The 21,767-nt window shown below is 42.5% G+C and overlaps 1 protein-coding gene across 1 annotated transcript in view; it reads left to right on the plus strand.

Annotated features, from left to right (window-relative positions):
* The window catches only part of syngap1b (synaptic Ras GTPase activating protein 1b), a 103,157-nt gene that overhangs the window by 65,592 nt on the left and 15,798 nt on the right, over window positions 1-21,767 (plus strand). Inside the window, 14 exon segments of the mRNA XM_056444696.1 lie at window positions 1,087-1,240; window positions 1,553-1,651; window positions 4,927-5,166; window positions 7,072-7,407; window positions 8,073-8,217; window positions 9,525-9,669; window positions 9,762-9,998; window positions 11,328-11,529; window positions 12,350-12,552; window positions 12,677-12,884; window positions 13,791-14,387; window positions 15,445-15,897; window positions 16,246-16,419; window positions 17,546-17,757. Coding sequence (XP_056300671.1) covers window positions 1,087-1,240; window positions 1,553-1,651; window positions 4,927-5,166; window positions 7,072-7,407; window positions 8,073-8,217; window positions 9,525-9,669; window positions 9,762-9,998; window positions 11,328-11,529; window positions 12,350-12,552; window positions 12,677-12,884; window positions 13,791-14,387; window positions 15,445-15,897; window positions 16,246-16,419; window positions 17,546-17,757 — 3,405 coding nt within the window.

A 21,767-nucleotide genomic window follows, 5' to 3' on the forward strand; every position in this document is an offset into this window, starting at 1 on the left:
CTTACATGTAATCAGAGCACTGTTGGTGGACACTATGATTGCGTGTCGACAAAGCGGTGTGAGCGCGGCTGAGAGGCTGAGAGTCGGAGGACGGACGGTGTTCTTTTTCTTTCGCTCTTCCTCACTTCCATCCTCCCTTTTCTTCTGCGAGGGTCTTCGTCACACCCGACCGTCCCTCCTCGCTCTCTGGGTAGACTCACTGTTTCACCGTGTGTGTGTGTGTGTGTGTGTGTGTGTAGGCGTGTGTGTTTGGAAGTGTAGGTGTATGTGGGTCTGAGTGTGTGTGTGTGTGTGCGTGTGTATGTGTAGGTGTGTGTATATGTGCGTGCGTGTGTGTGTGCATGTGTGTAGGTGTGTGTGCATGTGTGTAGGTGTGTCCATGTGCGTGTGTGTAGGTGTGTGTCTGCGTGTTTGGAAGTGTAGGTGTATGTGGGTCTGGGTGTTTGTGTGTGTGTGTGCGTGTGTGTGTATGTGTAGATGTGTGTGTGTGTGTGTGTATTTATGTGTGGCCATGTGTGTAGGTGTGTGTGTGTGCATGCAAAATGTAAAAAAAATCCTGCTTACTAATAGGTTATGAATAATGGAAGTTTTCACCATGTTTTTTAAAATATGGAATATTTAGTTAAATATAGAAATATTTTAGCATATATTAATTGCCTTTATTGTCACATTTCAACATATTGTACGTTCGGCTGTTTGTTAACGCACACAAAAAATCTGTGACGATCAAATACAGTTATAAGTCAGTAAAGTTGATGTGTTCTGCACTTATCACAGACCAAGTGTCACAGAGTGCACTACAGTTAAAACAACGAGGCAAGAACAAAGGCCAAAACATAAACAGTGAAAGAGCAATAAGTACAATACACTGTAAAAAATAAATAAATGCAATAAAATAAATAAACAAACAGAAGATGCAAGCAGACGTAGAATCCTCAAATCATCATGTTGTGTTCAAAGCTTTAAGGGTTCTGAAACTCCCCGACACCGACAAACAGCCGGGTCCTGTCGCTCCCCCCCAGAAGAGGGGGGGGGGGGCCCTCTCTCTCTCCACATCTGACCCCCCCCCCCCCTCCCTCCTCCCAGGACTCGCTTGATGCAGAGCTTCAAGGAATCCCACTCCCACGAGTCGCTGCTGTCGCCCAGCAGCGCCGCCGAGGCGCTGGACCTCGCCCTGGACGAGGACGCCATCATCAAGCCCGTCCACTCCAGCATCCTGGGACAGGAGTACTGCTTTGAGGTGAGGACGCCCACACACACACACACACACACACACACACACACACACACACACACACACAGTAAATAGCATCAACTAATGTGTGTGAGAGGGAGACTGTGGATTATTTTTTGATTTGTGAGGAATGAAAGAAACGAGGACACTAAAATGAGCCTCTTTTTTCCTCCGTAACTTGCAAGAGTGTACAAGCTTCCCCCCCCCTCCCCCGCCGCCGCCGCCCCCCCACGTTGTGTCGTGGCGCCGCGGCTGCAGTCTCCATAGTAACTAACGGCTGTGGTTGTGTTGGATTTGCCGTTGGCGATACGACCTCAGGTGACTACGGCGTCGGGAACCAAGTGCTTTGCGTGTCGCTCGGCCGCAGAGAGAGACAAATGGATCGAGAACCTGCAGCGAGCCGTGAAGCCCAACAAGGTGAGGGGAGAGAAAGGGATGCGGTAGAGGTAGAGGTAAAGGATGATCCCTCTGTCTGTGTGTCTCTCTCTCTCCTCCCCCGTCTCCCGTTGTCTGTTTTTTCAATAAGAGCGCACCGCTTCATGTCTCTGTGTGAACTCCATTTCCCTGTGTGTGTGTGTGTGTGTGTGTGTGTGTGTGTGTGTGTTGAACACAATGGTAGCCGCCGCCTCGTGTTAAAGCTGCGCAAGGTGGAGGCTCCAAATAGATGTTATTTTATTCTTCTTTTTGTTATATATGACACACAAATCAGAGAATGCGATGCCATTACATTGCAGCGTGAATGTGAGACGTGACGCTCAAGATCCTGAAGCACCGATTGGCTGCTGAGGGGTGCTGGTCCCGCCTCCCTGTGGGCCTCATGCAGGGACCGCGCCAACGAACAGAGTTCTTCTTTAGTGCCTCATGCGAGTCATTTAAGAGATTTATGACAGCCACCAATTGTTCTAAAGGTCAACACAGAGGGGACTTCAGTCAATTCTTCTTGTTTTACTTTAACACATGACACTAATAATAAGGAACAAGTTGGGTTTTTTTCTCCACATGGCGAATAAAGGCATCAACCAATCATGTTGTGCGGAGTGGACACAGTCGAAGCGTCCAGTCACATGGAGGCGCAGAACATTTTAAATACAAGAAAACTCAATCAAATATTTAACAGCAGCTTAAGATGACCAACAGTTTACTATTTACTACCTCCCACAGACGGTCCGAGTCCGGGAGAGTTGATGTGCTTCTGATTGTAAAAAAATGAATACATTTTGTATTCGTTTAAATATGATTTAGAAATGAACTCTCATAAAATGTAGATCCAAGACAAATTTTATTTGAGTGTTGAGAATTTGTAAACTGTTACAGGTCATTATTGCATATATGACACCATATTACAGCTCATTATTGAATATATGACACCAGATTACAGCTCATTATTGAATATATGACACCAGATTACAGCACATTATTGCATATATGACACCAGATTACAGCTCATTATTGAATATATGACACCAGATTACAGCTCATTATTGCATATATGACACCATATTACAGGTCATTATTGCAGATATGACACCAGATTACAGGTCATTATTACAGATATGACACCAGATTACAGGTCATTATTGAATATATGACACCAGATTACAGGTCATTATTGCAGATATGACACCAGATTACAGGTCATTATTACAGATATGACACCAGATTACAGGTCATTATTACAGATATGACACCAGATTACAGGTCATTATTGCATCCTTCCGTAATGTGGTTGTATATCCATCCTCACGGTTTAAAAAAATAAAAAAATCTCAACCCTTCATATCGGCTAAAAAACTAATATCCTAATTTCCACACAGATTCCATCGTTCCGTAGTTCCCCATCGCTGTTATTAAACAAAGTGAACGGCCATGCAGCGTTGATGGCAACCAGGGACGAAGAGTTCTGAAGAAACACTGAGATGAAACATCGGCCGAGCTGAACGCCCGGTCCAGATGCTCGGGCCGCGGGGGTCCTGGCTTGAGTCATGGAGCTCCGAGGACTCCACACGGGGGGGCTCTCTACAACCCCCCCCCCCCCCTCAACAACACATCTCCCACCAGATGCATGGACACAGATAAGACCCACCGCGGGGACAACGGTCATTATGCTTCTCAACTCCTCTGGAGCCCTCTTTCTAAGCCCCCCTCGTTGGGCTCGGGGTTGTTTGTTGTTTCAGGAGGAGAGAGCAGCCTCGCCACCGGCTTCCATGTTGTTGTTTTTACTCGTTTTTATTGGTAGTGAAATTGAGGTCTGAGTGTAACTCGGGGGGAAAGATGTAACCGGATATCAAGGTGGAGCACTCGAGCCCATGCTGGTGCTGCTGCTCTGTGTGTGTGTGTGTGTGTGTGTGCTTGTGCTTGCAGACGGAGCCGCCAGATGCCCGGCGCATTCACACTCGAGACGTTTTGGAATTAATTATGCCATGTGTGTGTGTGTGTGTGTGTGTTATGGCGGCGGTTATCAAAGAGCACACGGAGATCTTAAGAGACGGGGAAGCTGGCCGGTTCTCTCGCTTATCGACTCGTCTGAATTAGGAGTTGAATTAGTCTGAAGCAAACAGGACGGCTCACAACAGCGATGGCGTTCGGGCCCAATTGAAATGAGTCAAATGTCAAATATAACTCCGGCTCCACGGTTTGGGAAGCAGAGCCGTCCACAGGACCATCACCTCCATTGTCTGTCCCTCGTCTTTTGCAAGCGCAGCTGCATTGTGTCATACGTGTCTTTCTACGTCTTCGGTGGACTCTTCACACTTCCTTTTCTTACCTGTCTCTCTCTCTCTCTCTCTTTCTGTGTGTTCCCCCCGTCCGTCCGTCCGTCACGCCGACGTCTGTGTTTCTGTATTCGAGTCCAGAGTCCAGATCACTCCATGAAGTCCAGACGTCACCGGCTACTTCTTGTCATTTTGCTCCTGCAGGCTGACCAGCTGTCGCCTTTTATTCACACTCACACACATGCACACACACACACACACATACACACACACACGCATTCACGCACACACACACCCACTCACTCACGCACAGACACCGTCTCAGTGTCCATGTCTCAGAACTTTCTTTCTTCGCTGATTGCCATGCTTTCCCATCTTCTCTTGTAAAAGCCCTTTATATATATATATATATATATATACATTTATATATATATATAAATGTATATATATATATAAATATATATATATCCATATATACACACTACTGTTCAAAAGTTTGGTGTCACCCAGACAATTTGGTGTTTTCCATGAAAACTCACACTTTTATTTATCAAATTAATTGCAAAATTAATATAAAATCTAGTCAAGATTTGTAATTGTTATTGTAAATATTAATGTTGTTCTTCTTGTGGCTCAAAGGAAGGCCAGTTTTATAGCTTCTCTCACCAGAATAACTGTTTTCAGCTGCGCTCACATAAAAAGGGTTTTCAAGGGTTTTCTACCCCTAAGGCGATAACACAATGTACCACTAGAACACTGGAGATGGGCCTCTACACACCTCTGGAGAGACTTCATTAAACACCAGAGAATAGTCATTTACACATTAACTATGTAGAGAGAGGATTTATGATTCATTTAATGTTGTCTTCATTGAAAAATACGGACATTTCTACGTGACCCCAAACTTTTGAACGGTAGTGTATACATATGACTGGTAGATGCACTCGAATGCACCTCATTTGACCCGACCTCCGTTTCCAGGACAACAGCCGGCGGGTGGACAATGTGCTCAAGCTGTGGATCATCGAGGCCCGAGAGCTGCCGACCAAGAAGCGCTACTACTGCGAGCTGTGCCTGGACGACATGCTGTACGCACGCACCACCAGCAAACCCCGGACCGACACCGTGTTCTGGGGCGAGCACTTCGAATTCAACAACCTGCCGGCCGTCCGCAACCTCCGCCTTCACCTGTACAAGGAGACGGACAAGAAGAGACGCAAGGTGACCGCCAGAGATGGGTGGAGGGGTAGCGTGGAGGGGTAGGGTGGAGGGGTAGCGTGGAGGGCGGGTTCGACACTGTGGTCGTGTTTGGTTTGTTTTTTAGCATTTTGTTTGCTAAAATTCTTATAATCTAACTATCAGGGTTCGTACGGTCATGGAAAACCTGGAAAAGTCTGGGAATTTGTAAATGGTTATTTCCAGGACTGGAAAACCTGGGAAAAAATCCCCAAAGTCCTGGAAATGTGTTGTGTTCATCGTGAACGGTGCGTAACCGAAAAGACGTCGTCTCATTCATTTGAGTCCTTTACGGTTATTTACTGTCTGCTTTGGAATCCTCTTTGTTAGTTTAAAGACAACATTTTCTCACTTCTTCATGTTTACACCGAAAAAAAATTTTTGGGTGATGGACACTTGGTTTAAAGTCCTGGACAACCATTGGTCGACACGTGTATAACCCCTGTTCATTGGTCACCATGAGTGTGACCCCTGCACGATGTTCGACTGTATGATTAAACAATATGAAAGAAGTTACACACATTCTGATGAACCTACAGAGAACGATCCCCGCAATCTGAAGCTCTTGTTTGAGGTCATGCGGTCCTCCCAAAACGTTACCGTTTTGGCAAGCTCCAAACACACACACACACACACACACTTCACAGCAGCTTCTCAGCACCAGACACAGTTGGTGGCTAACTGGCGGAGCGTTTAGCAGCTGAGGAGTCAGATATTTCCCGGGGGGAAGCGGCTCGAGAGCAAAAAGTTAAAACCACAGCGGATAATTGGACTTACATTCCTCAGGTGTTAGAATTTAGGATGATGTCGATCCTTAACTGCTGGGCGTGTAAATAGGAAACAGATGAAGCTGTGAGATGATGATGGTGAAAGTTTATTTTAAAGTCAGGTGAAAGTCTTTCTTCAGCCCCCCCGACTTTTTTTTTTACAAAAGAAAATGAGCAATTTGGCCGATTTGATCCTCAAATCTACCGAGACTAAAAAAGATGAAGCAATAGCAAACGGTCGGGAGGTAACGGTATTATGCAAAACAGCTGCTTTATAATAAAATAGCTAACAGCTAAATGGAGTTCTGTCTTGCGATGGTTTTAGTTTTTTTGTCATTTGTGTTAATGGATTTTAGAACAAAATGCGTCTCGCAATTATGTAATGTTCAAAAGTTTGAGTTGGAGGGAAAACGGAGGAGTCTTCAAACTAGCAAAAGAAAGATAATCCAGAAAAATGTGTAATTTAATGACGTAATCGTTGAGTCAGGGCTGTGGATATGCAGCATTAGGGCCATTTTATGCAGTAAAAATCGTATTTCTTTTTGCCCCTTGAGGGTTTTATCACTTGTAGAAACAACTTATTATTTTTTTAAGCAAGACTTCACAACAGTGAGTCACACATCGAATGATTTCTTTTCTAATTTAGTCCGAGAGAAGCGCCATTCAATCCAATTCAGTTTATTTTATATAGCCCGATATCACAAATTATCCTCAGCGGGCTTTACAATCTGTACACATACTTTACATCCCTGACCTTTGACCTCACATCGGATCAGGAGAAACTCCCATATAAAACAGAAAAAACCCTTTCAGGGGGAAAAAAGTGGAGAAACCTTCAGGAGAGCAAGAGGAGGATCCCTCTGCAGGATGGACAGAACAATAGAGGTCATGTGACCAGAATGAAGCTTTACAGAGTTACATGAACACATTAAATGAATATGAATAATTCGTAGTCGACATGGACCACGATCCAGACCTCCATCCTGTCTTCATACGACTCTCCTGAGATACAGTATTAGCCTCGTTCAGGACTAAATTCACGATTTTTACATTTCTCGATATATTTATGTTAAAACGTCCATCGACACGTGCTCATCTCGACTAATCTCTCTCTCTCTCTCAGGAAAAGAGCACATACTTAGGCCTGGTGAGCATCCCCATCTCCAGCATCACCGGCCGTCAGTTCGTGGAGCAGTGGTACCCGGTCATCCAGCCCAGCGTGCTCACCAAGGGGGCCGGCGGCGGCGGCGGGAAGATCATCAACGCGTCCCTGCGCCTCAAGTCGCGCTTCCAGACCATGAACATCCTGCCCATGGAGCTGTACAAGGAGTTCGCCGAGTACGTCACCAACAACTACCGCACGCTGTGCGCCGTGCTGGAGCCCGTGCTGAGCGTCAAGAGCAAAGAGGAAGTGGCGTGTGCGCTGGTGCACATCCTGCAGAGCACCGGGAAGGCGAAGGTAGGGAACGCCTTCACTGGGACTCAGCGGTGTGGGCAGTAGGAAAGTAGATGTGTGTCTTTATTACGGGAAGAAGAAGAAAAAGATTTTGAGAACAATTTTTTTCATTTGTAAGCAAATTAATTGTTAGTTTTGCTCATGAAATTAGAATGTGTTGCTCAAATTCAAAATATTTGATCTCAAATTCAAAATATTTGCTCTCACATAAAAAATATTTGCTCTCAAATTCAAAATATTTGCTCTTGAATTCAAAATCGTTGATATCAAATTAAAAACATTTGCTTTCTAGTAAAAAATATTTTTCTCAACAAAAACATCTTTGCTCTCAAATTCTAAATATTTGCTCTCACATAAAAAATATTTGCTAGATAGTCACAAATTCAAAATCTTTGCTCTCAAATTCTAAATTTTTTATTTTATTTTAATAGCAAATATTTTGAATTTCAGAGCAAATATTTTTTATGTGAAACTGATTTTCTTTGTTGAAATAACTAAATAAATGAAAACTCATTCAAATTAAATTCACACACACTCAAAAGGCTCGTTGTATGATGAACAAAAATAAAATATAATACAAGAAAAATGAGAAATGACAAAGTCTACTCCTTTACACAAGCGGTCTGAAACAAGATGTTTAATAACGTGTTTTCCTTTCCTTTGTCCAGGACTTCCTGTCTGACATGGCGATGTGCGAGGTGGACAGATTCATCGACCGAGAACACCTTATATTCAGAGAGAACACTCTGGCCACCAAAGCCATAGAAGAGTACCTCAAACTGATCGGACATAAGTACCTCAAGGATGCTATAGGTGAGCCGGGAGGATAAAAGCAATGTGACATTGATTTTAAATGTGTGGGACGTCAAAGGAAAAGTCCTTCAAGATAATGTAATACATATTTTGGGAGGATTTAATCATTTATAATGTTCCACCTCAACCAGGGGAAAACTCATGTTGAATTTGATGATATTTTTGTCAGAGAGAGATTGGACCCAAATGCCAACAACATTTCCACAGAAGATTTAATCCTTTACAGAAACCACAGACATGAGCTACACCAAACGATCAGACACACAGGGTTTAAATAGGAAGCTGCAGGTGATTGGACACCGGAGAACGAGACACAGGTGGACACGATGAGGGCGGGGCTTAGCAATCACACAGGAGGAAACCATCAGGAACAGGGCAGACGATCACAGGGACAGGAAGTGCAGAGAAACAGAGGACACGAGGGACAGGGATTTCAAAATAAGACACAAAAACTCAGGATCACAAACATTTTGAGTTGTGTGATGAGGTCCAGTTCAAGTGTCTGACGTCTTGTTGGATCGAGACGCACCTCCTCTCCAAAGAGGAGGAGCACAGCTCCCGTCAAGGGATGAGTGAATGTGTTCACAGGTACATACTAAATCAATGATTGTTGGTGCTGTATTGGCGGTTATTCAAACACTATTAATCTGAATACTTGTCAACAGGAAGTGGAATTTTGTAGTGAAATTTCAAATATTTTTATTTATTTATCAGATATCAAATTGTCTATATTTTAAATGCAAATCAATGAAAATGTGGCAAAGAAACTTTTAAAATGTAAAAAATGATTTGATGAACATATATTTTAGGGTAAGAGGAGTAAGAATAGACTTTGAAATAGCATTGAAAAACAATTAATTGAATAATTGATTTTAATGCTATTCAGAAGTCTATTCTTGATTAAATAAATATAATTTGATGTCTGTTCGTGATATTGTTTAAATATATTATATAATATATATATTTATATATATTTATATTTTCAATTTAACTACAAAATTCCACTTCCTGTTGACGGTTATCGATCAAGAATCAATTATAAAAGAGTAAGTCAATGTAAAGATATCAAGATGGGTCTCTTTAACCTGTATTGGTTAAATCTCTATAAACTCTTTTTTAATCACGTTTAAAGAATATTTCTACGAGCCAAACCCAGAATTAATCATTACAGGTGGAAAAAATGGCGTCTTGACTAAAATTGAGGATAACGGCAACGCTGCATTTCATCTCTTGAATCTTCCCCCCAGTGGATCTCGTTGACAGGTGTTTTACCTGTTGTGCTGTTACTAATGATTAACCCTTCGTAGGGGAGTTCATAAGGGCCTTGTATGAGTCTGAGGAGAATTGCGAGGTGGACCCCACGAGAACGCCGCCCTCCGTGCTCCCGGACCACCAAGCCAACCTCCGAATGTGCTGCGAGCTGGCCCTCTGCAAGATCGTCAACTCCCATTGGTGAGTGGCCGTGGCCCTCCGGGTTCTTCCGAAGCTCTGAATCCGAAACGCCGACCGTGCGGTATTTTATTTTAATCTCCCCTCCCCCGCAGTGTTTTCCCTCGAGAGCTGAAGGAGGTGTTCGCCTCCTGGAGGGTGCGCTGCGCCGAGCGAGGTCGGGAAGACATCGCCGACCGCCTCATCAGCGGCTCCCTCTTCCTGCGCTTCCTGTGCCCCGCCATCATGTCGCCGTCGCTCTTCAACCTCACGCAGGAGTACCCCGACGAGCAGACGTCGCGCACGCTCACCCTCATCGCCAAAGTCGTGCAGAACCTGGCGAACTTCTCCAAGTCAGTTTGACAATCACATCCCATAATATCAATATATCAAGTCTAAGATGTACAAGAGGAACCTGTTTCTTCCTGGAGTACAGGAGAAGTTGAAATACACTAAATAATATGTTACATTTAAATATGTTTTTCGTCTTCTTTCCTATGCAATGCCTAAAAATGCTTAAAATAATGATATCTGGAGTCATTTTGAATATATAAATTAAAAAAAGTACTTTACCTGAAATCCAAACTATATATTTGGATAAAAATAATAAAAAATAACTGAAGAATGTTCGGTGCAAGCCTCACAGCAGATGTTCAATCACATCCCATAATATCAATATATGAAGTCTAAGATATATGAGAGCAACCTGTGTCTTCTTGGAGTACAGGAGATTTTTCTAATCTTTAATCCAAGTTGAAATACACTAAATAATATATTACATTTAAATATGTTATGTCTTTCCCATGCAATGTCTAAAAATGCTTAAAATAATGATATCTGGAGTCATTTGGAATAAAAAACAACAAAAATGTACTTTACCTGAATTCAAAACTATGTATTTCGATAAAAATAATAATAAGTGAAGAATATTAGGTGCAAGCATCACAGCAGTGTTCAATCACATCCCATAATATCAATATATCAAGTCTATATATATAAGAGCAACCTGTGTCTTCTTGGAGTACAGGAGATTTTTCTAATCTTTAATCCAAGTTGAAATACAATAAATAATATATTATATTTAAATATGTTTTCGTCTTTTTTCCCATGCAATGCCTAAAAATGCTTAAAATAATGATATCTGGAGTCATTTGGAATTTTAAAAAAAGTACTTTACCGAAATTCAAAACTATGTATTTGGATTTAAAATAATCATAATAATAATAATAAAGAACATTAGGTGCAAGTTTAACCATCAACTAAATAGTAAATAACGGTATCATCTGCATAAAGGCATAGGGTAGACATTTAGATCATTAGTGATGAAAATAGTGAATATTAGTGTCAGAGGACTGAACGCCTACAGACAGTTTTGCTCTTTCATTCCCAACTCATGAAAAGTAATTATTATTCTCAATTTGAAATAAACAACAACGTACATCGTTCACACATTTCCATTATAGCGTTATTTTGACGTGAATATTGTTCCATAATTTCCCACAAACTGTTTGTCTCAGTCAGGTGTGTTCGACTCATGTTCAACTCTTCATAAATCCAAATGAATCACCATCAGTCATAAACTGGGACTCCAGTTGACATATAATTAGCCATTTTCTCTACGTTTTCCCGTCTCTCTCCCTTCTCTCCTCCTCACCGGCCTTTCCTTCTCTTCCCGTGTGCAGGTTTGGCAATAAAGAGGATTACATGGTTTTCATGAATGAGTTCCTGGAGATGGAGTGGGGCTCCATGCAGCAGTTCCTTTACGAGATCTCCAACCTGGACAGCGTGAGCAACGCGGGCGGCTTCGAGGGCTACATCGACCTGGGCCGCGAGCTGTCCATCCTGCACAGCCTCCTCTGGGAGGTCATCTCTCAGCTCAGCAAGGTCAGCTTTATTTCATCCAACACTCATTATTTGTTTTATTCGGCATCTTTTCACACAGGTTTTGATCAATTATTTGGTGATATTGCCGTATTTTATTAAGAGAGACGCGGTCTCTCTTAATAATTTATATCACCTTGCTGTACAGGATCACCGATATTGTCTCTCAAGTGAAGGCAAATATATGATAATGATAATATAATGCACTCCAGTATTATTTATAAAACAATTTTTAAGGGTTATAAGTGTGATTGAAACATATGTATAAGGAAGATCAATGTGGATATTTATAAATATATTTATATATATATATATACAATAAAGAAAAAGAATAATGAAGAAAATAAAAAATAATTAATATATATATATGCATATATATATACAATAAAGAAGAAGAAAATAATTATATATATATATATATATATATATTTTTTTTAAATCTTTTTTTTAATATAAATGTTCTGATTTATTTGATTATAATAATTTAGGATTGGAATATATAAGCATTTTTTGCTCCACCTTTACCTTTTCAGTCTTTCTGTTTTGTATATTATATAGAATAATATTGTATTGCAATGATTGACCGAATAAACAACAACAACAACAACACAACTAATGACGGCTTGAAGTCAATTAAATGATAGATGTTGCCTTTAATAGCATAAATCAGGCTGTAGGTCTTTTAATTAGGCTCGAGTTGTTATTCGGAGATGGATATATATCTGTAACTTTCATGATCTTTCATAAGATAACTAAAAAAATCTTAATTATGTTTTGAATTCCGCAGCAAAACTCAGCGAAACTGGTTTTCTTTGAACCACAGGATGCCATCATCAAACTGGGGCCTCTGCCCCGCCTCCTGAACGACATCAGCATGGCGTTGCGCAACCCACACCTGCAGAGGCAGCCCAGCCACCAGGCCGACCGCGTGCAGCAGAGGCAGGCCGACCGGCTGCTGTCCCGGCCCAGCTTCAACAGGGGGATCTCCTCCGAGTTCCAAAACCTCATGACGAGGGATCTCAACAGGTAAGGCCGGGTTTAAACTCCAAAAAAAAGAAGAGATTACAGTAAAATACTCAGATTGGAGAAGCTCTCCGGACCTCTCGGTCTCCGTCTCCGGCTGTCGGCCTTACTCACTGCTGTCCTCCAGCTCTATAGATATCACTCGCTTGCCTTCCCCCACCTCCGCCGGCGGCGTCGGCGTCATGCCGTCCCGCCCCCAGATGAGTTTTCAGGACCGCGAGCACCTCCAGCGAGCGTCCTCCAAAGACATGTTTTACGTATCGCGCCCCCCCCTGGCCCGATCCAGCCCGGCCTACTGCACCAGCAGCTCGGACATCACGGACCCCGACCCGAAGGTGAGTGTCTGTTTGTTTTGAATCACGCCGACTCTGGGGATCATCATCTCCATCCAGTAGGTCTGTCCTCACCCCAAAAAAGGTGAGGTTAGTGAGACATGCATGTCCGCCATACACGCGAAAGAGACTCTGCCATCGGGGTGTGGCGAGGCTGTCGTAGAGATCATGACATCTGCTTCTTTTCTTTTCCACTGATTCACCACGCTACTCATCCGAAATACTTTGAGGCGTTCCGATATCCAGGCCTCGCGGTAAAAAATTTAAAAAATACACCCCGCACCACCCTCACCCATATATCACCCGCGGCCACGTAACACACACTACCGCTCAAAAGTTTGGGGTCACGTAGAAATGTCCTTATTTTTCAAAGTAAAGCTGTTTTTTTCAATGAATATAACATTAAATTAATCATAAATCATCTCTACATAGTTCATGTGTAAGTGACTATTCTCTGGTGTTTAGTGAAGTCTCTACAGAGGTGTGTAGAGGCCCATCTCCAGTGTACTAGTGGTACATTGTGTTATCGCCTTAGAAGACTAGCAGAGGGGTAGAAAACCGTTTAAACCCGTTTTATGTGAGCGCAGCTGAAAACAGTCATGCTGGTGAGAGGAGCTATAAAACTGGCCTTCCTTTGAGCCACAAGAAGAACTACTTTAATATTTACTATAAAAATCATTATTTATAACCTTATCACTATCTTGACTAGATTTTATATTCATTTTTGAATTAATTTGATAAATAAAAGTGTGATTTTTCATGGAAAACACCAAATTATCTGGGTGACTCCAAACTCTTGACCGGTCGTGCACGTGATATACTCGGCGGCACATTGGGCTCTCGCATCGCCGCCATCACTCAGGTGCTCAGTGTCATTGAGAGCGTGTCTATATGATGGAACACCTCCAGGATTCCCGATTGAACAGCGTGTCTAACCTGCAGTCGGTGGACATGCTCACCTCCTCCCAGGCCTCCATCGCCGGCATGGGCAGCTTCGGAGGGCTGAGCAGCGGAGGCGGTGGCGGCCTGGGGTCGGGCCTGAGCAGCCAGCTGCGGGCCGGTGGGAGGTTGTCAGCTGGCTCTGGCGGCTCCAGCATGTCCGGCGGCCTCCGGCTGAGCCAGCTGAGCCAGATCGGCAACACCACCACCGACTCGCTATCCCAGCAGCAGCAACAGCAGGCCGCCGCCATGCGCTACCCGCTTTCCTTCCAGAATCCCCTCTTTCACCTGGCGACGGCTGACGGGCCCCAACAGCAACAGCTGCACCACCAGCACGGCCGGGCCCAGCCGCCGGCACCGCTGCTCCTGACCCCGGAGCCCGATCCGTCTCACCCGACCTACATGCCGCAGTTCGCCCACGGGAGGTTCTCCCGCAGCGAGGACCTGTCCACCCTCAGGACCCGGGACGGCCACCTGGGCCAGCCCACCATCATCCACTCCCACAGCTACAGCGACGACTACAGCCGGGCCGAGTACGGGCGCCGGCAGATGTCCACGCATGTGCAGGTACGGTCGCCTTTACTATAAGAAGAAGAAGAAGAACAATATATTACATTTCTATAGCGCTTTTCAAAATACTCAAAGACGCTTTACAACACGTGGTTAAAATATCCTAAAAGCTATGCAATAAAAATAACTACAATTACAATAAAAGCAAATAAGAGCGTAGAGAGCACACAATCACACATTAAAAGCAGAATGTATTTATTATAGACGCTTCAGGGCTGCAAGAAACTATTTCTTTTTTTTCCTTCTTTTTTTCGTGTTTAAAACTAAAATGTCTTTAAAGTGACGTCTAAAAACCAAAGATGTTCATAAATATCAAAACTAAAATAATTTTAAAAATCCTCACATTTGAGAGACTGGAGCCAGGCAATGTTTTGGAATATATAATATAATTATATGTGTGTAATAGTTTGTATTTTGGAGTATTTGCCACATTTTTTTATGCTATCACTGATCAAAGTTGTAATTTAATTATTTTATTAACTTTATATACATACAAGAATAATGAAAGAATAAATATGGGACATAAAAAATTGATGGTCAACTTTCTGGACAGATAACTGATAAATCAAGTCATTTATTAGTTGATCAACAGAATATCAGATATTTTGAACATCAATTAATTGTCTTTTTTTTAAACAATAGCTCACAGTGACTCACTTTCTTTACTTCCAGCTCCACAGTTGGTTTTCTTTGTCTCATTTAACGGTAAACTTCATCTCGTCGGTCAAATAAAACAAGCAAAAAATATCAGTCATATTTACTGTTGAACATGCTGAAGATCAAAAGTGTGTTTGTCTCCCGACATAAAGTGAGTAATAATAACAGTAATAAAAGTGACCAAGTGATAAAGTGCAAACAGTTAACAACAACATTAAAGAACATTTAAACATATCATTCATAAATTAAGAACTAAAAAAAAAGAATGTGCATCTGAAACGTTTCATTATTCATCCAAGATGTTACAAACCTCAAAAATACTACCGCTGAGTTAAAAGTAGCGAACATATTCAAAAAGTAAAATGCTCAGTCATGATTTGCTGTGTCTGCTCCTCAGGATAACCTCCAGCAGCAGATGATGGGCGTGCCCTCGCAGACGGGAACCTCCCACTCCTCGCTGGCCGCCACGCCCCCTTCCACGGTCCTGCCCGTGCGTCAGAGTCCTGCGGCCCCGCCTCCCGCCCAGCGCGTCAAGTCCCAGACGTCCCACCAGCTGTCCGTCAGCGCGGCCGCCGCGCCCGCCTCCGGCGCCGGCGCCGGCAACGCCGCTCTGGCCAAAACGCGCCCGCCCAGCGGGAACCTCCTCCAGTCGCCGGAGTCCGGCTACGGCGGCCGACAGCACGGGCCGCGGCAGCTGTCCGTCAAAGACAACACGGCTCCGGGTCTGCCCCACCAGCAGAGCTCCGTCAGGGAAAGCCAGAGTCCAGAGGGAACGACCAATCAGAGCACTCAGCAGTCGCCACAGCAACAGCCTCAGCAGCACCTGCTCAAACCCACCATGAGCAAACAGGTAACATCCCATAATGTCCTGTTGGCAGTTGCTGTGTTGTTATGAATCTGGGCTTGAGTCACTCAAAATACAAATGTGCCTCAGAGGGCTTTACAATCTGTACTCATACTTTATATCCCTGACCTTTGACCTTTGACCTTTGACCTCACATCGAATCAGGAAAAACTCCCCAAAAAATTGAAAAAAACCTTTAACAGGGGAAAAAAGTGAAGAACCCTTCATGTGAGCATCAGAAGAGGATCCTCTCTCCAGGATGGACTCCGTGACAAGTCACTCTCATCCACATTATTAAGACCTCACGTCCTCATATTCAGTTTGCCCCGCCCCCTTTTTTTTTTCTTCCCCCAGGGCTCCCAGGCGCCGTCCTCCCTCAACCCTCCGACCCCGGCCAACGAGCGGACGGTGGCCTGGGTGTCCAACATGCCTCACCTGTCGGCCGACATGGCGAGTTCGCGGATCGACCGGGAGGAGTTCAAACTGAAGGAGTACTCAAAGAGCATGGACGAGTCGCGCATGGACAGGGTAGGTTTCGGAATCTTTATAACTATGTACATCTCTCTATTCTTTGCATTAATATATATATTATTATTATTATATGTATTTTCCATTGAATTGTATATTTGACACTGAGCTAGTTCATCTATATCTAAGCGATAGAGTCCAAATGAGCATTAAATATCACTATGACCCTGAAGTTCTGTCTCTTGTGTTCATCATATACTGAATGCAGCAATCTCCACCCAAAAAAACTGTGGCCCAGACATACCCTTCCATGCCCCTCCCCTTGGGGCTTAGCCCCCCCTTTCTTTGAATCCTGCGTACGCCCCTGGTGTTTGGTCTATTCACTGTTCTTCAAACTTTCAATGTTGAATATTTTGAAGGTAATTTTTTTAATACTTTTCCGTCTCTCTTGACTTCACAAACCTGCATAAAGACCTTTTCAATATGGGGGACTTAAAATGTCTTAAGTGTAAATGAATAAATAAATGCATGAATAAATACAAGAATATATAAATAAATGCTTAAATAAATGTATAAATAAATACAGGAGTAATAAATACATGTATAAATGAATAAATACAAGAATAAATGAATAAATGCTTCTATAAATGTATAAATAAATACAAGAATGAATAAATAAATGCTTAAATAAATGTATAAATAAATACAGGAGTAATAAATACATGTATAAATGAATAAATGCTTCAATAAATGTATAAATAAATACAAGAATGAATAAATAAATGCTTAAAATAGATGTCACGCATAGATAAATGAAGAAATATGTGTGGACACATAAATAGAACACAAATAAATGAAGAAATACAGAAATGTAGAAGTAGATATATTTAATGATGTCCTGTTTAGGTATAACGAATATTTATTTATTGCTGTATTTATATATTTGTACATTTATTTATTTATTCCTGTATTTATTTATACATGTATTTAAGCATTTATTCATTCATTTATTTAAGCATTTATTTATTCATTTATACATTGATTTACGCATTTATTCTTGTATTTATTCATGCATTTATTTATTTATACTTCAGACATTTTAAGTCCTCCATATTTCCAAATCCTCGGAGCAATGGAGGCCCGCCGCCACTCCCCGTAACGTTTCCCCCTCATGTCTCCGCCTCAGGTCAAGGAGTACGAGGAGGAGATCAACTCCCTGAAGGACCGCCTGTCGATGTCCCACAAGAAGCTGGAGGAGTACGAGCGGCGGCTGCTGACGCAGGAGCAGCAGACCAATAAGATCCTCCTTCAGTACCAGAACCGACTGGACAACAGTGAGAGGAAACTTCGGCTACAGCAAGTGGAGAAAGACTCCCAAATTAAAGGAATAATTAGCAGGTAAATGGAAGCTGCTGTTGGGATGGCGGGCGAAACACAGCTCAGACGGTCACGTGGTCTTTTCATAGGAAGGCCACTGGCGGGCCGCATCGACTTTATCTTTTTATATATGTGTGACGTCTTCTGGTGAACAGACTATGTGAGTTTTTTCTTCCAAAAATATGTGGAGAGAAAGAAAAAAAGTGACATATTCTCTCGGATAAAGCGTGCGAGCGTTATTACAATGCATGCTTCTCTAAGGAGGGAGCGCGGACACCGAGCTGCAACGGTTTTTTTTTCTTCTCCTAAAATAATACATATATTGCATTTTGGAAAAGAACTCTTATTTACAGCGGTTGTTATCTTGCAAAGATTTCTTGGAGAGTTTCAGTTTGATTAAGCACAGGGAGCAGCACACATGCAACGAGCGACACGTTCAATGAGAAACTAATGAACACGATCTTCAGAAGTTTGGGGTCACGCAGACAATTTGGTGTTTTCCATGAAAACTCACACTTTTATTTATCAAATTAATTGCAACATGAATATAAAATATAGTCAAGACATTGAGGAGGTTATAAATAATGATTTTTATTGTAAATATTAATGTAGTTCTTCTTGCGGCTCAAAGGAAGGCCAGTTTTATAACTTCTCTCACCAGCATAACTGTTTTCAGCTGCGCTTACATAAAAAGGGGTTTCAAGGGTTTTCTACCCCTCCGCTAGTCTTCTAAGGCGATAACACAATGTACCATTAGAACACTGGAGATGGGCCTCTACACACCTCTGTAGAGACTTCATTAAACACCAGAGAATAGTCATGTACCACATTAACTATGTAGAGAGAGTATTTATGATTCATTTAATGTTGTCTTCATTGATAAAAACTGTGTTTTATTTTGAAAAATAAGGACATTTCTACGTGACCCCACACTTTTGAACGCTAGTGTAAGCGACGGAGATCTTCGTGGTCTTCGTGGTCTTCGTGGTCACGTCCCCTTGCCGGTTGGTTCTGTGATGGAGTCTCTTAGTCGTCCTCGCAGCTCTTGTTGTAGCAAATTCTGCCAACACATCACATCTACTTGTTGTCCCAGAGAATATTCGATGGCGACTGGAGCCGAGTCCGAATACGATCGAGCGCTTGTCGTGTGGAATTGTAAAGGTGCGATTTTTAAGTTTCCATTGATTGACGAGCAAACAAAGTAGTCGATGGGTAAAAGGAGCCGGGTATGGATCACGTCTCAGACGTGTTCAGGCGTCCGCTTTGCTTTTTACGGATTCCCGGAGCTTTTGAAGTTGTATTTACGTTTATTTATCATGGAGAGTTCAGAGAGGACGATGTTCCCTCCTGGTGGTGGACAGTAAACATCCCATAATCCTCGTGCTGCCGCGCACACTTATCACCACCATCATCCATTTTTATGAAAACGCAGCTTTAAAAAAAAAAGTGGATCAGAGGAGTCCACTTAGCTCCATATTTAATTGCCCCCCCCCCCCCCCCGCACTGTAAAAAAAAAAAGCACAAGAGGATTGAACATGTGATCACTTCAGAAAACACGTCGGCTCTTCTTTTTTTCCGTGGCTACAGGACTTTGGGAAGACGGCGGTTTAACACATGAGCTCTTCCATTATTAAAATCAAAGGACTTCTGACGTATAAATATATATATCGCTCTACATCCCCTGCTTTTTGTTCCCTTTTTTTCTTGTTCTTCTTCTTCTTCTTACATTCATACGAAGATGTGATGTAACACATGAAGAGGAGAGGAAGTCACAAACGACGATGATGAAGATTCAAAGCACGATGAGTGAAATACGATGGAGACACTTAGAGCCAGACCGCTGACGCTCAACGCCCGTCCAGTACGTCTACTGCACACGTGCGGGGGAGGGGGAGGGGGGGGGCGTACGACTGGTATCCCCCGTGTGACTTCTTCTCTCATCCGACCGCTCGAGGATGAATTCAGTAGCAGATCGGGTTGCTTCCAAGTCTCTCTTCACTCACACTGAGCCACAACCACGGACCATCGAACGCACCGCGGCGTCTGGATTTTAAGCGTTTGAACGCACCGCGCGAGTCGACGCAGAGGGGCGGACTCCGACTCCGACTCGCGAGCGATGCGTCGCCTTCGGTTGACCTTCGAGGTTCAGATACTCCACGATGCAAACCCGCAGCTCAGGTTCTCGAGGACGTCCCTCGACGCTTAGCGTCGCCTTCGAGGTCAAGAGGTCAACTTCTGAGAAGAGCCTTGATGTTCATGTTCCCGTGCATTGACTTCACTCCGCTCCCATTGCTGTGGTTAGACCAGATGCACTTTTTAATTCTTTAACTATCTCATTTAAAACCAAAGCCAAATATTTGAGTTTTAGGTCACGCTAGTTTAAAACTGAAAACACTGAACCCACTTTACCTGTAGCACTTGTGCCGATGTTTTATTTATTTTAGGCTAATGATCCCATTAGTTGGCTACAGGCTCTAAATTACGATTATCCTTTGGTTATTATAAATATAAAGTATTTATCTTCCCCCAAGCTATTTGGGGGGGGGGGGGGGAGCAAGGGTCTTAATCGCAGCTGTCATAGTAATAATCTATTTTTAAGTATAATCCATGGCGTATTAAAGTCTGTGATGCAAGAGCCATATCAATAACGATATATGAAATATATATGAATTATATAGAGGGTTAGATTATAACTATTTTAACCTTGCAATAGCAGCTAACTTTTTAGCAGGAGAAGCGCAATAATAGATTGGTTATGTCTCCGTGTGCACACGCAGGATCCTGCAGGAACTACGGAGGCCCTGAACGGACATAATTCAGACATTTTTAATCACAAGAGGTGGCACGATTTCAAAATAAGGCGTCAACAAGGGTATATAAACGATTAAATGGATTCCATTGGAGGAAGTGTTCATTGTGTCGCCCGTGTTCCTTCATAAGATGACAATGTGAGATCTTTGGGTTGCCGGAAAATAGATTAAATTAGTATATCTGATGATGGCGTGTACATTTGAGTTAACAGACTCTATCTGAATACGTGTAAAAACACATTACTCGTGATAATAATTGAGATATTCGACGTCAGAATATCCCTAAACACGGTCGAAATGTCAAACCTTTACTTTGAAAAACCTCCTAATTGGTCCAATATAGTGAAATCTTTTTTTCTTTCTTCTCTGTACGTAGTCAGAAATGTCGTTATCAGGGTAATGGATTATTTTATTTTGTTAATCCGGCAACCAAAAATAAATGTTCTCCTCAATTTAGTTATTTTCTTAAATGTCCAAAGTGCACAAATAATGTTTCACACGGCTTGTAATTATATACGATCAAAGCTTATTTTTCAATTCATGTATTTTGCATGTACCCTCGTGAACGCTTTATTTTGAAAATCTGGACAGTTTAGAGACATATAAATGTAAATTAACGTGAGGAAACAACCTTTTTTGTAATTCCGCGATCAAGCAACTCGAAGATAACGGGATTAAAAACCCAAAACGTCTGGATCACGTCCGTTTGGGGGATTCCTGAATAAGAAACAGTTACTTCCTGCCAAAACCTTTTACCAGGTGCCACAGTATCTGAGAAATAAAGACCTGAAATACTGTATGGTGCAAAATACCACAGTGACAATGACAACAACAACGACAACAACGACGACGACATCGACGTGACTCTTTGACGACGGTATGTTCTGCAAAGTGTGTTCTTAAGTTCTCAACTTGTTGTTTTTCTGGGGCTTATCTGTACGGTGTTTGTGAATTTATCTGCATTTAACATGAAAAGAGTGCAATGGAATATAACTTATTAATGAAAGCGAACGATATCTGATCATAATCTGTATGATTTATGCTGTATATGCTTCGCATGCCTGTTGACTCCGTCATCGGTGGTGTCCAGTGACCTGGTGGTGAGACTAGATATTTAACAGGAAGTTAGACAGTACTGTCATTTTAACTTATGCAGTTACCGTATGATTTACATATTATTATTATTATTATTATTAAAAGGGCCACCGTATAATATCATTT

This window comes from Pseudoliparis swirei, chromosome 22, assembly GCF_029220125.1.
Source record: "Pseudoliparis swirei isolate HS2019 ecotype Mariana Trench chromosome 22, NWPU_hadal_v1, whole genome shotgun sequence".
NCBI classification, from domain to species: domain Eukaryota; kingdom Metazoa; phylum Chordata; class Actinopteri; order Perciformes; family Liparidae; genus Pseudoliparis; species Pseudoliparis swirei.